The sequence below is a fragment of the Ceratotherium simum genome, chromosome 1 (genome assembly GCF_057802395.1).
Source record: "Ceratotherium simum simum isolate JZ-2026a chromosome 1, ASM5780239v1, whole genome shotgun sequence".
In the NCBI taxonomy this organism is placed as follows: domain Eukaryota; kingdom Metazoa; phylum Chordata; class Mammalia; order Perissodactyla; family Rhinocerotidae; genus Ceratotherium; species Ceratotherium simum.
Window position 1 is genome coordinate 79092466 of NC_141900.1, and position 19020 is coordinate 79111485.

The following is a 19020-nucleotide window of genomic DNA, read 5'->3' on the forward strand; positions in this document are numbered from 1 at the left end:
TTCCACAATATTACAGGGTAATGTTGTCTTCTATTATGGTATGTTATATTTTTAATGAGTCAACACATAGGTATATTTTTAAAGTAAAAATTGCATCTATTTCTTTAAAAATTGGCAGAGCAATAACATCAATATCAATGCCAAAATAAATATTAAATTGTCATTAGAATTTATATTAATCCCCAAATGCAAGTAGCTACTTATAGCACAAAAACTATTAATAAGTCAATACCCCAAGAAAGGTAAATAAGAATTGCTCCCTTTTATCAATAAAAGTTATTTGGCACAGAAAATCTTATTTTTTATATTTTATTATTATAGGTCAGGTTAATTACTGTGACAGCTAATTTCTATCATTTTACTGCAGGACTGTGGCTTACTGATTCACCCGGAGGAAACCTGTGGGTTACAGCCTATTTCCTCTGACTACATTGAAGCCATTTCACAGCGTGAGATAAAGATTTGTCCATCTGGGGACACAAAAGGTGACTATCACATTGTATACCTTTTCTCTTAAAAGAAAATCCTTTAATATACATAAGTATATGCTTATTTAAACTATGCTTGCACAAAAAATCAAGGTAATACATCACTTTTTTATTAGCGTGAACTGTGACACATATAATTCATATAAATGCTTGGTTTTAATGTGTGAGATATTTTGATTAATCAAATGCTTTTCTCTTCACCCTCTACTCTTTGCCTAGTTAATCCATACTCATATACAGATCTCAGCTCAAAAGTCACTTGTGCCAGAGAGCCTTCCTTAAGCTCTGATTTGTTTCCTTATTCTATACTCCCATAGATCCTGCGCTTTCTTCCACAGCAGTTACACCAATTATTTAAATGATTAAGTATGCAACTAATTGCTTGATATCAGCCTTCTCAGTCTGTCAGCTGCATAAGGGCAGAGAGTCTGATTTGTTCACACTGTATCAATTCACTTAGCACTCTAATTTCTCAGAGTAGGTACAAAATAAATATCTATTGACCTTATGAATCAAAGAACTGCAGAGTATATATGTTCAGTTTTAAATTATTTCTTTTAATTAAAAAAAATCTTTGGAATGGTCACTAATGTCTCCCATATGTTAAGTATTAATAGAGGTAGGAAAATTATGATGTCAAATTCAACTCACGGTGTTCAATCCTGCCTAAGCCTAGCACAGACCTGGAATGAGAGACTTTGGTGCCACTATCCACATTCCCTGTTTCTCTCCTTCCCCAGCCCTCCTCTTTCAGTGGAGACTAGTGGGGTCAAGCCAGAGCTGGGACCAAAAATACCTCCAAGGTGATAAGACGAGTAGGGAGCATCTTCTCTGAGATTCCTGGTTACCACTCTGGCCTCCTGACCCCAGGTCTCCCTTCATCTAAAAAGTCTGAGAAAACACTCAGGAGCTTTTCTCCCCTTGCCATGAACTTCACACCACAGCTCGAATGAGAAATGAGTTTCACAAATGGGCAGGACAAATTGCAATTTGGCATGCACGGTTAGCAAACATGGGCATATCCCCGTTCTTGAACATGTGTTCTAAATAATAAATTACAGTCAGTGTATAGGGAGGGATTTACCCTTTATGATGTGTCAGTGGTATGATTTATGATTTCTGCTAAATGAGATATATACTCTTACATACAAAGGAGACACCAGTGTGTCTAGTTAAGTATTTTTTTATCAGATGACAATTTATGAGAATCATAAAACAACTTAATTCTGTTCCTCCTACTGAACCAAGTCAAAAATTCCTCACAACAGAAAGTTGAAATACATTACTGAGATTCTTCAAGAAGTGGTAGCTTCTTCTGGCCATTAAATTAAATTTAAATAAGTAACTTGTGCCAGGCCCTGATACGAAGCCGTCTCCGTGCCTGGTCTTTACTGTGGAGGCTGTCATAGAACAGGGGCCTTCTGGTAACTTGAGTAGTGAGGCCTCTTTAGAGAAGCCCCCAAAATTGACTCCCCAATCAAGCCCATGCTCCTTCACCTGACAATTCCAGGCCTCCACAATCTGACCCTTCCAATCTCTCCGAATTCCTATCAGCCCCTCGGCCTCACTTAATGCCGATAATGCTGCTGCTTCAGGACTCCAGGCTCCTGTCCATGCTATTCCCTGCTCCTAAAAGTCTCCTTCTCATCTTGGCCTACTTCTCCTGCTAAAGAAGGAAGCCCTTCTTTAGCACTCCCCCATTCTCCACCCCTACCCAGACTACCTTCTCTTCTGTGCTCTCAGAATACTTTGGGCACATGTCTGCAATAGCACTTACCTCATCATGTTTCAGGTGTTTAATTTATGTGTTTCTCTCCCTTTCTCTAATCAGTAGTCTTCAAAGTGGAATGATGCATCTGAACAAGGGGAGGGAGAGGCCCAGGACAATCCACGGGGATGGAGCCAGTAAAGATAAAAATATATGTACTTTTATTTTTATCTAATCATTCTTATTTTCATTTTATAATGGACATAATATATACATATGGAAGTATATGTACATCTATTACAGTGTATGCGTATTAATATGTCAAAGATGCATTAGCAATAAGTTTTTACTGTTGACTGCCCTAGATTGTATGTTTCTCCAGAGAAGAGATTGTCCTTTATTCATCTTTCAGTGTCTAATACATGATTTAAAAGTGGTTGCTGAACTAAAACCAAGATCCAAGCCCTCCTCCCTCTACAGAAGACTCTGAGCAGCCAGGGCACAATCAATTATGGATAACTGGTCCACCCTTGAGATTCTAAAGACCTAAAGAATCAAAGTAAATGAGTGAGATTGGGAACAGCAGTTTGCAAGAATGGATTTTTTGCTGCTGGAAATGATCTCCTTCCTTCGTGGTAGGACTTCCCCCTGTTGAAAGAAGTTGTCATTGGTGACAACATTGGAAGGAAGTTTATTTAGGGTCTCTGACTTCAGCTTATGAGGCCACAGATTGATTCCAAAATCTTATTTTCACAGCACATTACAGTTATTTGGCAGAACTGGATCAATTTTTTCACCTTGCCAATGTCATGATGGTCAAAATGTCTTTTCAATAACACTAGCTAATATAATTTGGAGGGATTTTTTTTTTTATTCTTAAGTTGATATCTAGTCTTTAGAAAATAATTTAACTATAAGACACAACCTAAGAATAAAATCTCTTGCTTAAGAAAGAAAAAATAGTTCTTCTAATTTGGAGAAAGAAGAAATGTATATGATGATTAGCCAATGAGAATTACCTTTAAGGAAAGTAGTTCAGATTGCATTTTATGATAATGTAAACAAAAGATTTTATCATGTCTTAGTTTCAGCAAGGAAATATTACAACTTACACTTTAATACTTCTAATATTTGAAATATAGATGTATTTTTTCTCCTTAAGTAAATACTGCTTTATTTTATAGCAGTATAGAGTCAGGAATTAGTGCTATCATCTATATGATTTTGCATATCACCATGGCCCTAAGTCACAAAGTTGAATTTTTTTTCTCCATTATATCACCCAATCTGATTCACTTAAATGGCTGAAATCTAACTTGTATTAAATATAAAGTCATAATTATAAATCAAGTAACTTCTCTCAAAAGGCAATTTCATCCCTCAGAATGTTATTCTCTAAAACATATGTCATACTTTATTTCAGAAATCACAGCTTTGATTCATTCAACATTTAAATATATAACATAAAATTTATATCCTTCTTCTTGACAATTTTAGTTGAAAGCTGTTATCATTTAAAATGTCAAGAAACTCCAGTCCTGCAGATGTTATACAGATGTCTATTTCAAGCAGTGTTACTAACTCACAATAAAAAAAGACATTGTTAACTAATACAAAAATGCAAAGAGTTATGACTGTGTAAATATATAGCAGTATGAACCATTGGGGCCAAGTTTTCAGAGACCCAATCAGACGTCTTTTTTATGTGCATGCGATTTTATGCCCACAAACTAATTGCACCCGTATTTGAATCTTTGTGCATGCAGTTGGCCACTTTGTTTCTTCAACCTTAGCAGCAAATGACCAAAGAAGGCCTCAATTTGTACAAAATTAACTGTCAGCAAGGTTAGGGGGAGAGAGAGTGTCTGGGGGAGAGGATGCATGTGCTCTTAGATGCTCAAGGATCTGATGAAAACTGAACCCTTCAAAATATTACTAAACATAATCTCAGTAGCAGAAATACATTTATGGCCCCAACATACTGCCATCCTATTAGAAAGAAAATTAACAATCTTTTTTTGAAAACATAGTCCCTGTCAACACATGAACCCAATGAATAAATTCAGCTTTTTAAAATAAAGGTAAGTTCATCATAACAACCTGTTTGTGGGTTTCCCTATGAGTGCTACCAAAGAGACTGTTGAGCTATATTTCATTTTCAACCAATGATTTTGTGCTGACTTAACCTAACATGAGAAAAGGATTAGCAAATTGGAGACTGGGAGACCTCATTTCTGGTCTAGCCCTGTCGTTAACAGCACGATCCTACTTCTGTCATTTAACTCTTTAGACCTCAGTTTACCTCATCTGTAAAAGAGGATTACAACCACATCCAAGAGGATTTTAGATGCCCCACTGAATGCACATGTCTATGAAGAAAAGGATCCTCGGGAAGTAGATTTCCTTGAGGAGATTCATCAACAGAGGTTAAACTTAAGGCTGTGTCTAAACCACATAGTATTAGAAGGAGCCATGCAAAGATGTGAAGGGGTTGATGATTGATTGCAAACTCTGTATGCCAGAGCAAAATTAGGATTAGAAAGCAAGATATATTCTGAATGAAAAACACAGAAAAGTTACAAAAGAGAATTGGATGGAGAAACAAATACTTTTGAGGTTAGTCTTCATTTCGCCATTCAAAAACCAGCACCTCTCCTAAACTCTCTGTGTTGTATCTTTTAGAAGTACTGCTATTCTCTACATCTGGAAACTTTGGAAAAACCTTTCACCTAGCAGACCTTCTTTTTCCCTCAAATATATACACTCTGTTGTGGAGGCCAGTCACTTCTTTAGTCTCACTCCTGTCAGGCCCGCCTCGTCACTGTCCCTAAAGTGCCACCCATTTCATCTCTCCAAATCTTATCTATCCATGAGACCTAATTACATTTTGTGAGCTCCATGGAACCTTCCAGACAACTCTGGCTCCCGTGGTGCTTTCTTTATTCTGAACTACCATGGCTTATTTAAGGTGGGGGTGGGGGAGTAACATATATTCATCAATCTAGGTATTGGGCACTACAGCAGGTGCTATACATATTTTCCTTATAGAGAAAAGATTAAGTGATTTGTCCAAGTTAAACAGTGGTGCTCAACCTTGGCTGCATATTGGAATCACCTGAAAAGCATTAAAAAAATACTGATGCCTGAGGCCCATACCCAGTGGTTCTGATTTAATCAGTCTAGGCTACAACCTGGGCATGGGGATTTTAAAAATCTCTCTAGGTGACTTTAATGTGCCGTGTTGAGGTCCACAGAGCCCAGGTGTATGTGTCAGGACCACACAGATATTTTTACTCAATTATGCATTACATATTATTATGAGGTAATTATTTTACATGTGTAAATTGTAACCTTGTAACCTGATTATATATTTTTGAGGTTTAGCATTATAGTTAAGAGGCTTAAATAAGTTAGTGTATTAAAGTGCTCAGAATATCCCCAGCATCTGGCAGGTGCTATGAAAATGTTAGCTATTTTTTTTAATTATTATGGTATTTAATACCAATCATAGCTAACATCTAATAAGATAGACATTTCAATAATGTATTAAATTAAAATCCTCCTAGAAAGTAATATTTTCTTTTATCTCCTTCAGTTTCTCTCTCGTAATATACCCCCACTTTTTTCCCTTTCTGTGATCGACTAGTACACCATAAGCTAGATCTGCTTTCATATTTTATTATTTGTAACTATTTCCACACAGGCACACACTCACATACACAATTCTGACATCCCTGAGGTCGTGAAATGTAAACTACATGATAGTCATCCCCTGAAAGCAGAAATTCTTCCCACTAAAATTAATCACACCAGATACTTTTGCTAGCAATACCACAAATAAAAGCCAGAATGGACAAACTTGTGAAAATTTTTTCTTTCTAACTCAAAAAGTAGCTGGGAATGTTTAGCTCCTCAATATTTTATAGAGAAATATATAGTAGTAACGTAATAAGACCTTTAGGGTAGAGCAGGGAGTTGCTGGTGACATCAGGATCTTCTCCACACAGGAGATAAATGACCACTCTACCTCATGTGCTGGTTCAAACGCCATTTCTGAAAAGATGAACAAGGGAAAAACAAAAATCATTTCTTGATTTTTTCTTATAAATTATTAAGGTAGCCACACTAAAAGCTGAAGTATTCTGAATACGTATTACTTTATCAATAAAATAGAAAATATCTTAAATGCACTGAGAATATTTATTTATCTTATAAACATTGAACTAACGCTTATGACCTGCTTTGAGCCTGAAGTCTGCTAATAACAAAGGTGAATATGATATCGTAGCTGTGCTAGATGCATTGAATACATTATCCCATTAAATCCTCACACTGATCACGTGAGAATAACAGTATACAACTCATCCAACAGCTGAAGAAATAAAGGCAACAGATAGAAAGAGGTGAAGACCAATGCATAAAGATACATGCACCCCTGTGTTCATTGCAGCGTTATTCACAATAACCAAGACTTGGAAGCAACCTAAGTGCCCATCAAGGGACGAATGGATAAAGAAGATGTGATATATATACACACTGGAATACTACTCAGCCATAAGAAACGATGAAATCCAGCCATTTGTAACAACATGGATGGACATTGAGGGTATTATGCAAAATGAAATAAGTCAGAGGGAGAAGGTCAAATACTGTATGATCTCACTCATTAAGTAGTAGATAATAACAACAACAAACAAACACACAGAGACAGAGATTGGATTGGTGGTTACCAGAGGGGAAGGGGGGAGGAAGGAGGACGAAAGGGATAATTTGGCACATGTGTGTGGTGATGGGTTGTAATTAGTATTTGGGTGCTGAATATGATGTAATCTATGCAGAAATGGAAGTATAATGATGTACACCTGAAATTTATACAATGTTATAAACCAATGTTACTGCAATAAACAAAAAATTAAAAAAAAAAAAAAGAAATGACCAAACAGGTGAAGAGATTCACACCAAAAAGGCCATCAATCAAATTATGGAATAATCACTAGTCTTCAGAAGAATAAATTTTCAGAATATGAAAGGGGTTCTCTTATATCTTGACTCTCTTGAGAGCAGGGAATTTCTCTCTTATTGGATTGCTAACCTAAGAGTGCATTAGGCTAATATTGTTTGCGGCCAATTGCCTCAATATTAGTGGCTCCCCATCTACTTTGGTCCTATTAAGTGCCTAATGTACTATTTAAAAATGAGTAACAATTGAGTAGTACCCAATCACTCAATTTTTATAAGTATGTGGTTTCACGGAACAGAACTCATACTTGATTTCAGCATGAACTGTGTTATTTCAGAACATTACTACATGTTGCAATTTCATTTAGTTGGCAGGAGGCCATGCGTTGCCCCACTGGATTTATATGATAAAAGTAGTCTTCTGACTGTAATTTCTGTAATGGTGTATCATAGCTGAATTCTAAAGTTACTTGCAAGCTATAATTTTACCAGTAGAAACTGAACCAAAGGAAGTTTTGCTGTCTATTTCAGGCCAATGGATCGTGCCTTGCCTTAGTTGTTCAGACAACAGGACCTGTGACTGGAGAGAAATAACTTGGCAACCCCACAACTGCCAATATGGTGCCCTAACTAAGCCTCAACTACAGCAGTGCCTGGGAGGAAGGAAGGTAGGTTCTGGATCCAGTGGGGGAAGCCTTTAATTTCTGCCACTTGCAGCACCAAAAGCCATACAGTTGTATTTACTAGACCAATTCCTGCTCTCTCACTCTGCAGAGGATAACTAACTGAACGCAATTTAGCTTTCTGGATTGTGTGTAAATGTTACCATAGAAGACCCTTAACAGTTCTTGCTCAAAATGCTCAATTATTTTCAAATAAGTCTACTTGACAGATGGAGGATATTAAAGTCATGTCCTGCGCTGACCCAATTCCATGCTGGTTTTCTCAGCACAAATTGGGAAGAGCTTGCCACGTCAACTCACAGTTGGCAGTTCAGAGCAGCTGGCCTTGTCAACTGCAGCTCGAGCAAGGCCCTGCGGTTAAAACAGACATCTGTGGCTTGCACAAACAATAAAATGTTCCTGCATGTAAGACTCACTTCTGCTAGAGCTTACCAAGTGCATGGCATTGTTTCCACACTAACTTTCCTGATCTTCTTTCACATTTCCGGGCAGGTCTCGCATGGACCTCACTAGGCTGCTTTTCCTTTAGTGAGGCTTCTAAGCTGATTTCTTGGACATGCAGTGTCTTCTTGCTAGGTGCGCTCTGAGTAGGTAGATTCCGGCAGAGCTCTCGGACGTGCGAACTGGGCACATAGACTGAGATGCTTGGTTAACATGAAGTAAGTAATCCTCATCTAGATTTTCAAAGTCCTTTTTATTAGATGGCCATCTCCTAACAAACTGTTTGTAGGCTCTCACACATGGGCGAGACTGAGTTTAAAAACTGATTTTTTTCAAAAGCTGTGTTAATGCATAAAGAAAAGAGCACTAGACTGAATGTATGCCAGTTTTTCAGATTAGGCCTATGTTCGGACTTCCTACTAGGAAAAATTTAAGAAGAATGGCGGGGGGGGTGAGGGGCAGGGCAGGAGGATGGGCATCTTCTTCAAGGTGATTTCAGTATAAATACCCCAATTTTCATGACTCAGAATATCTCTAAAGATAAAGCAGCAGTATTAGTTACTTTTAAAAAGGGAAGGGAAGAAAACAGATGTTTAGAAATTTATTAACCATCAGTTAATATTATTATTAACTGAGCATTGATTCTGTGCAAGGAACTTGCTAACTTTTTTACACCTTAAGTCCTACCTGAGTGTAAGCTTCATGAGGGTAGAGAATGTGTTTGAATCACAGCCATAAGGTCACTGCTTAGCATAATTTTTGATACATAATAGTCACTTAATAAACATTTGTTGAGTAAATGATAAGTTAAAATCTTGTTTATTCCTAATTGCAATTCTATGAGATTGATATCATTTTATCTGTTTTCTACTTAAGCTCAGAAAGATTGAATAATTCCCCTATGATCACACATGTATGTGAATGACTATTACTCAGGCATTTTTAACCAACAACTTGGACAATCCAACCCCGCTAGCTTAGAAATACAGGACTGGAAGCAGTGAAAATAGTTGTTGCCATAACGATCAAACTTCTCTAAGCTCTTTCAGAATACTGTTCTGACCTCAGAATTCAGAGTGTTCAGGAAAATTCCGAAATGTCACAGTCTATTTACCTGAAAGGCAGATGTTACTTTAAGTTCATCAGTAAATTCTGTGGCTTTCGACATGACAGGTCCTGTTTCTCAGGCTCGTTTTCTTCATCTGTGAAATAATAAGAAGCCTATGATCTAAGCCTGTGCTGTAGATTAATCAACTCTGTAGAAAGCTGAAAGCTTTCTTCCTTGTGTGTCTTAAAATACCATAGACTGGGTGGTTTAAACAACAGACATTTATTTCTCACAGTTCTAGAGGCTGAGAAATCCAAGATCTGGGAGCCAGCATGGTTGGGTTCTGCTGAGAGCCCTCTTCCCAGCTTCCATTGGCTGTCTTTTTGCTGTGTCCTCCCAAGGCAGAGAGAGAGCGCTCTAGTCTCTTCCTCTTCTTAGAAGGACACTAATCCCTTCACGGATCCTCCACCCTCATGACCTCATCTAATTACCTCCCAAAGGCTCCACCTCCTAATACTATCACTTGGTGAGTTAGGGTTTCAACATATGAATTTTGGGGGGGACACAAACATGCAGTTTTTAAACTGTCTTTTCTAATTTCAAGGCTGATTATTAGCAACTCTACAAAGTAATGGTAAGAAAAAGGGAAGATCCCTTTTTCCTACCCGTTAGAGAGATATGATGTGGCAGAGTCTGAAAATAAAAGCCTATTTTCAGGTTAGGTGATCCTAGCAGAGACCAGCTAGCTGGCTGCTTAGCAGTGAGGGCTTATCTTAGCGATTCTCCTGGTCCGGAGGTGTCCCTCACACCTGCATGCTCAGAAACTCAAATTTGCCAGCATATTGGCAATGGTCCTACAGAGTCTGATTTGTTTACCAGGATGCTAGTTTATTCTATACACAACAGGGAAGCATTACACATTTTTAGCAGAGGAGTGGCACAACCAGAATTAGAAAAACCATCCTGCAGCAGTACAGAGAATGCCTAGGGGAAGGAGGAAATGGGTGCTGAGGAGGCAGAGGCTGTTTAATGGAAAAATTCCATCATGCAACATTGAGGAGCCAAAGAAAGTATAGAATACATACAGAATAATCCCATCCATGTAAAAACTAATGCGTACATGCAAACATGCCTACATACACAGAAAATTCCTGGAAGTAACAGTTAAAAATGATTACATAAGTGGAGGAGAGTGGGAGAGGGCTGGGGTAGTGACAGGACCAGCTACATATTTTGAGAGGCCTAGAGCAAAATGAAAATGCAGGACTCTGTGTTCAAAATTACTAAGAATTTCAAGAAGGCAACAGCAGAGCAATAAACCAAGCATAGGACCCTTCTACCGCACGGACCTTGTGCAACTGCCTGGGTCACGTGCGCATGAAGCCAGCTGGGTAATAAAGCATGACTGGTGAAGAGTGAAGAGATCTTTTTAAATATCTGTCTTATTTTCATTTTTACAATGTGTGAGCATTGTTTTTAATCTAAAAAATCTGTATTTTAAATTCTGATTTATTTGCCTAAATCAGAACTAGAGCAGAGGCAGTGGAAATGCAAAGGAGGGAGAGCCAGAAAAAGACATTCTGTATTCAGAATCACAGGACTTGGTAATCTACAGACAGGTGCATACACTCAGACACCACACAGCACAGAGATAATAGTGCAAACATTCACAATTACAACTGTGAAATAGCACTGATTTTAAGAAAGCTCCATTTATGAAAAGGAGTAGGCTAGCAAAAGGTTTTCCCAGTACATCTATTTCTCATTCTCCTTGAGTAAAATATAAATAAAGTGATCTTGAAACTCTTCTCTCTCATTGCTAAGACAATTAAGTTCTCATCCTACCCAGAAATTTTTTATAATCATAACTCTATTCCAAAGACAAATACATGTTAAAGCATACCAATTACAAAAATAAAAAAACATGTAACATAAATATTTTGTTTTTGAAACACCTTATATACTGACATTTTTTTATTTGACTCACTTTCTACTATGTCAAACATTCAAGAGAAGAAACATATTATTTGGACATTTTGCAGAAATTCACTTCACGTACGCACAGGGACACCAGAGTCATGAGTAGTAAGAGCTTCAGACTGGCAATCAGGAGGCCTGCACTATTATTCTGATCCCACCAGAGGAAGTGATTTTTATTCATCCATCTCATCAGATTAACTCTGCTGCCCCATATCAGAAACCTTGTGATATCAGTTCTCCCTAAGATGTCACCACAGAGTAGAGTCCAGCTGATCACTTAACAAAGTTAAGCTCAGAATATTTTCGGTAACTTCTGTGATGTTACATTGTTCATTCACTCATCTAGGTTTTTTGAGCTAAGAATCTGTGCTAGATGCATACAACACGATCCTCCAAGGTGCTAAATTTCTAATAGAAGACGACAAATGAGAGAAGCGATCATTACAACTTAGTGTGATCATCGCAAAGGTAGGCAGAAGCACAGGGGCTGGCACCTGACCTGGACTCGGAGGTTCTGGAAGAGTTACTAAAAGAGAGAGTGCCTGAGCAGAGTGGTGGTGGTAGTTATGTGCAATGTACCAATCACATTACCTTGAAATACTTTAATTGAACTAGAAAAGAATAGAGATCTTTTTTTTTCCCCAAAAGAATCTGCGGTGACAGTCCTATCACTCAAGTCTAGTGCTTTCTTTGATTTCCCTCTTACGCGGGGAACAGAGGATGGAGGGAACAGACAATGGGCAGGAAACAAGCAGGTGAGGAGTGCACTAGAAAGGATTGTATCTCATTTTTCAGTGTGCTCCAGTTTATGCATCTTGGATTATGTAAAAGTGGGAATATACCCAAACATGCAAATTCTAACAGCATAGTAGCCTTCCTGACCTGAAGACTTTCAATTTATATGGAAGACTGGGATTTTTTACAGTGAGAATCCGGAAGTTTCACTGTTGCCAGGAATAAGTAGTGCAAACATGTGCTACCAAAAACGGAACTTTATTTTATATCCTGATCAAGGCAAGCTTCAGCTTTGGGGGATGCATTAAACTGAGTTATCTTACTCAAAAGAATCAGAATAAAAAGCACAGGAATTGGACTGGGCCGACGAGAATTATTGGAAAGTTGGGCCTTCAAATAGTATTTGCTTTCTTTAGACTCTCCAAGTAGTCATTTCTCTCCGTTGAATTTCCTCATGTTGTTATTATGACCTTTTACATCTTTTTACTACTGTTTTACATTGATGAATGCAAGCCTGTACTTGGAAATCCATGCCCACCTGTGGGGCAGGAACAAGACACATAAATCGAGATTTATAAAGGAGTCGAGTTTCTGGTAACTTCAACCAGGAATTCCACTGCGCTTAATGACACGAGAGTGGGATTGTACTTTCTATACCTCAGTCATTTGCCTCCACTTGAGCAACATGAACAGGAGGCTGATCTCTGGAGGAAAGATGGAGCAAGGTCTCTCCTCAGAGCATTTGTATTCGTTTCTATGGCCTACTTGGTTGCGTATGGAATGTAGGTAAATGTGGGACTTTATTTTAAACTCTAAATTTATCCAAATATGAGTTATTTCATTTATAGATTTTTGCACATATGTATAGGTTCTGTGTCGAATCAATTGAAAAATACAAGCTACATTTTCATTTATACTCTCACGCGTTTCTCTAAATAGATACCCACCTCTTACTTAATAAACTCTGAATTTATGAAAATTTATCAGAGCATGACTGTAATCACAGTGCAAAATATAGAGGAAATAGTTTAGAAATATGATCAAATTTACAACTGAAAAAAGGTAGGAGCCTGACCAAACTGAATTAAACAAGCCCTTATTTTTGTTTGTTGGTTGAAAACATCATTCAGAATTTAAACCAGTAAAAAAATATCTGACAGAACAGTGCAGTTAAGAAAGGAAAAATAGAAAAAGGCAATGTTTACTGAAAGTACTTAAACTCAGCTGTTAAAAGGTAGCTTACATTTTTAAGTAATGTTTGCAAGTTAAGTAGTGTCTTGGACTTAAAGGTATTTAAATTTTTCAAGTCTGGTTAATTTATTATAATATGTTTGGGCTAATATGTGACTTCCATTATCGTTACACAATTCATTGTTGCTTGTCAGTTTCAAAAAATGGGGGATGTTACAAGAAAAGGAATACATCCCGCTCTCATCGGGAAAGGATGACCTACACAATGCCGAAAATCCAGGCGGAATGGCAATAGAGACAAATGATTTTATTCCAAGTAGCTAGAACAAAATGTCTACGTGATATTGTTTAGTTGTTTGTTTCCCTTTTTTGCCAAATTTCATGTGTTTGAGAGTGATTCGTCTAAATGTCAATTTACATTTGTTCTCGACCCCAAAGAGCAATTTGGTTGGTCATCTATAGCCAGTTTAATCAAAATGCATCATTGGAAAACATTTGTTGTAATTATATTGCATTTCACAGAGAGATGCTTTGTTGAGCTAGATTTTCATCATGCCCTGAATATCATCAGCCATCTGATCAGTCTCCGCTTCACATTAGAGTGGAATCACCCCTTGCCTCATTTATCTTATGAGAGCTCATCAGAATTACTGTGATGCTGTGTAAACATATGGGCTGTGCTTAGCCCTGGACTAGACATAATGAATAAGACTCCTGCTCAACTCACTTTCATTTCTTTTATTTTCCTATGTGAGAGCTCTCCAGTAAGCAGGCATTGCCTAGATTAATGGACAGGTAGCTCCTATTGCACTCCTATGTCACTTCTCCTCTTGGAAGGTTCCAGTGGGTTCCTGTTAGCCTGGCTGAGTCCTGTGTTGGCATCTAGATGCACTTTGATGGTTCTGAAGAAATATCCCCACTTCTGGGAATATTGAAGATAGAATCTATGTAAGAGGAAACAGAAGAAAGAGGGAAATTGTTTTAAATCAAGGGTTTTTTTTCTTGTCTATTGATTCTACATACACCCAGTTCTTCCCCAGCCTCAACAAATCAGAAGAATCTGAGACACTAACAAGTTCCAGAAAATTTACTACCTTTATATTGACACAACCAAGATAGCCACCAATGCTTCTCTTTTGGTTCCTCTATAACTTGCTTTGCCGGCTATGTCCTTGTTACTTTTGATAACTCTGAAGAAAGGAAGTAACAGTAAAATATTTGGATGTCTAAATATCATTATTGTTAGTTCCCTTAATTCACGATGAAATAAAATGGAATGAAAATCATTTTCACTAATAAGTGATATTTCTTGCTATTACTTGTCCCAGGGAACTGATTTCTCTAAGAATACAAGTCCTTTTATGTGTCATGTGGATTATAAATTTAGCCTTTCATATACTTCATACTTTTGCTAATTCACTAGTGAAAAATCTAAATTTAGGGTTTTAGTTTTTTCCCAGAAAGACCTAGCATGTAGGAGAATGTGGTAAAAACCAGTTAAGTGTTTTTTAAACTCATTTTCTCCTCTTTCTGGCACATGGCTTGACTACATTTCTCAGTCTCCCTTGAAATTAAGTGTGTGGCCATGTGACTGAGTTCTAACCAATGGAATGTGAGCAACAGAGATGTGCCCAGCTCCCAGGGTGGGCCCATAGAAAACCTGGCAGCTCTTGACTCCTTCTCCCAGCTGGATATCAATACCCAGAGAGTTCTTGGAAACCATAATCGAAGAAGGGACAGTCTAATCATCCTGGGATCCTGAATGACCTCCTTGCCCCCACCCCCATGCATACACCAGCGTGGAACCACCTGGGCTGTTTTCCTGAGGGAAAAATAAGCTTCAATTGGGTTTAGGCCATTATACATATTGGGGCTCTATTTGTTATAGCACTTAGCCTGTCCCACCTATTACAGAAACTCTATAATGTTGAGAAATTAGAAATGAAAATAAAGATAATTAAACCATTTCATGTATTTTTAATAAGACTATTTTTAAATAAGCCCCAAGCTTTAATAGAGCCTAGGAACATGATGGGCTTCTAAGTCCCATGGTCCAAGATGGTGTGAAGAAGTGTAGGAAAAATACCAGCCCCCATACACTTTTTGGTGACACACTGCATAGAACAGATGCAAAACTCTTCTAAACACATCCTTGTCTCCCACTGAGGAGCTGAGACCCAGACTCTCATGACACATCCAGACACAGATGTTTCTGCTCCTCTCCAGAGCCCACCTTGCTGGAGACAGGCTCCTCTCACTGCATCACATGGCCAAAAAAAGAGATGCTGCACAGACAAATGCTATTCAGCCTTTGGAATAAAGTTGCCATTAGAATTCCAAAATATGATTAACATTATTCCCATGACGGGTCTATTGAACCAGTGCTTAATCCAGACTCTCTTAAACCATTGTTCTACAAAAGTAGAAATAAAGTTTATTTAAGGTGATTATTTTTATGTGAATTTTGAAAATTTTTTTAAACAAAATGGATTCACTGTTATTGCTGTTGCTGCTTTTTTTATTATTATTATCATAAAAAGCCAATATATGTTTATTTTAGAAAATACAAATGAGCAAAAATAATAAACCGTCATGATATCAGTAATTCAAAATAACCCCATTTAACTTTCCAGGACCTTTTCTATGCACCCACATGCTTTAGTTTTATAAAAATGCAGTCATTCTTTACATTCTGATTGTAATCAGCTTTTTGTAAAAGTTAACTGAAATCTTCCCCATCACAATGTATCCATATTACAATATCATTGTTAAAAGATGAAAAGAGTTGATGTGTATGATTATACCCTCATATAATCAACCTAATAGACATTTATGCAGCTTCCAATTTATTTTGCTTTTCAAATATATTTTAATAGACATTCTTAAATATTTCCTAGAAGTGGAATTCCTTAAAGACTACCAATTTATATACACAACAGCAAAGTTTCCATTCATTCTTTTAACAAATGAGAACCGACTTTTATGCCAGGCACTATTCTGGACACTTGGGAGTCAACAATTAAAAAAAAAAAAAAAAAGACAGAAACCCTCTCTTATGGTGCTTAGATGGTAGTACATGAGAGGATCCATTTCCTTGAACTCATAAAAGTTAGGACTTTTAAAAAATCTTTGCTACTTTTGTAGGGGAAAAAAAGTAGTTATTTTAATATTTTATTGCTAATATTGATTATTTTTATAACTGCTTACTGGTTATTTGTATTTAATGATCACATTTTTTTCTTTGATTGCATATGCCAACCTACACCTGTGCATGCTAGTGTAAGGAAATAATTTCCTTGGGAGAGAAGAGTTCTTTACAAGTTGTACATCTAGTTATAAATATTAGGTATGGTAATTTAGACCTTTTAATTTCAAAGTTGACATTTAAAACAAATAATCTACAAATTTTCTTTTTAAAAATTCACCAGATTAAATGATCTAAGATATAAAGATTGAATATAAACCATAGTGAAAAGAACCACTCTAATTCCTGATATTATTTTTTAATTGTGTGTGTGCACTTAAAAGAGCTGACATTTTGAAGTTAGAAATCTTTTAATTAGGAATACCAATTAACCTCTTACAAACACTGCTTCACCTACAGAACAAGCAATCTTAAAATCACAACTGCATTTTAATTTTAGTTATAATTTATCATTTCTATCTTCCTTGAATAGAAAGGCACTGGGATAAAATAATTCTCTAGAAAATAGTCTTCCCAGAGCTATGTCTACTAGACTCAAAAAATGCCATCTAGATATTTGAAATTTAGAAGAACTTGTTTTGCAAATGATGGTGATAACACTTCCTTTTTCCATCCACGTAGCTCTTGTTAGTCACTAATCAGCAGTGGAGGCATGAAGGACTGTTCTGAGAGTGTTGGTTTGCTCAGGGTGATGATCTCTCTTCCAGTTCTGCATCCAGATCTTCAGTTTCACCAGCAACCCCACAAGTCCTGCTGGGGGTCTGTAACAGGGATGGTAGGGCAAGAGAGAGACTGCTGTGATTAGACATTTCCTGTCTTCTCTGATGTTGTCTCTAAACAAGCTAATGAATTTAACGTGCCTAACAATGCACTGCAAGGCACACTGGAGGCACTCAAAAATACTACTTGCCTTTCCTATGCCTTAATGCTAGTTCACATGCATTGTGTGCTTCCTGTGTGCCAGGAATAAGATAAGTATTTAAAATCTCATTGAAATCCTCTGAGGTGGTGCTATTATTTTGCCCATTTTACACACAGAAAATGAACCCTTGGAGAGGTCACATAATTTGTCTAAGATTATCTAGTTAATAAATGCAGTAACTAAGAATTCTGAAACACGACTCTTTTGCCTCTGACGTGCTTTGGTAGGCTGCATCTTTGTATAATCCTACAGAAAAGACTGAAAATCTAGACCCTTTTCCTCTCAGTAACATGCAGCTACCTTGATTTTCCTAAACCTCTGTATCTCTCGATACCCACAGTACGGGCACCCAGAGGTCTTCCTGGCTGCCCGAGATAACCGTGGGAGGGATTGCATCTTGATACTAAAATGAAAACAACCTGTAAGAAAAACCTGAGGTGGCAATTTAGTTTAAAAGCTGGATCACAAAGGTCCTTCACTGGTGTTAAGAACTGAGTTGTGTTTCCATCCAAGCAAATTCATATGTTGAAGTCCTAAGTCCCAGTAACCTCAGAATGTGACTGTATTTGGAGATAAGGCCTTTAAAGAGGTAATTAAGGTAAAATAAGGTCATATGGGTGGGCCCTAATCCAATCTGACTGGTGTCCTTATAAGAAGAGGAGATTAGGGCACAGACACACAGAGGAAAGAACATGTGAAGACACAGGAAGAAGACGGCCATCTATAAGCCCAGGAGAGAGGCCTTCAGAAGGAATCAATCATGCAAATACCTTGATCTTGGACTTCTAGCCTCTAGAATCGTGAGAAAATAAATTTCTGTTGTTTAAGCCATCCAGTCTGTGGTTCTTTGTTGTGGCAGCCATAGCAAACTAGTACAACTGAAGTTGGATAATTACTAGTGTCTGAAATTAAGAGCTTTCCTGATTATTCAAAGTTCCCTTTTAAAAATCAGAAATCTAGCCCAGAAAAACAAGCAGAAATACTTATAGATCAAATCTAGTAAGAAGTATTTCAAGTGATTTCACAAATTATTTTATCATACCAGAATTTTATTGCCCCAAAAGGAGCTTGACCGAGAGGATCAGTGATTGGGGCCTTAACATCTTATGTTATTCAGCTTAGCTTGACGATGCTTGTGGTGACAGTATTTGATCTGAGGGCAAATAGGAGATGCTTTCTGGATTTCTTCACAAAGCTACTTGAATATAGTTACTGTGGAAAGAATAAACTTTTGCAGATTCTCCCTAAATTTGCTGTGGATGGACAAATGCAGTAGTCCCTGAGAAATGATGGCAATGACTGATGTTAAAGTCAGAAAAAAAATATGTGCATGACTAACAGAAAGAGAAATCTCAACAGAGAGAGACAAAAAACGAAGAACGAAGTAAACCTTAACCAAAGACATTAAAAGGGATTGTCTCTAACAAAAGTCCCTTTGACTTTCAATTCAAAAAATATTTTTATAGTGCATGCCTGGTATTATGGGGAAAATTAGTATTTAGAAATTAACCCTGACTCTGACCTCAAGTACTTCTTCATATGATATGAGAAAAAAGACACAGACACAAATAGCCTTAATTTCATGTAGTCTTTGATAAAATCTGTAATGGAAATAAAAAATGTAATGAAATCACAGATGACAGAGATGGTCATTCTGGCT

General features: G+C 37.3%; 1 protein-coding gene across 2 annotated transcripts in view; it reads left to right on the plus strand.

Moving 5' to 3' along the window:
- The window catches only part of CPED1 (cadherin like and PC-esterase domain containing 1), a 265453-nt gene that overhangs the window by 223362 nt on the left and 23071 nt on the right, over nt 1-19020 (plus strand). For both annotated transcript variants that reach the window (XM_014785341.2, XM_087430096.1), the window contains 2 exons: nt 368-485; nt 7687-7823. In XM_014785341.2, coding sequence (XP_014640827.1) covers nt 368-485; nt 7687-7823 — 255 coding nt within the window. The remainder of the gene's footprint in view (nt 1-367; nt 486-7686; nt 7824-19020) is intronic.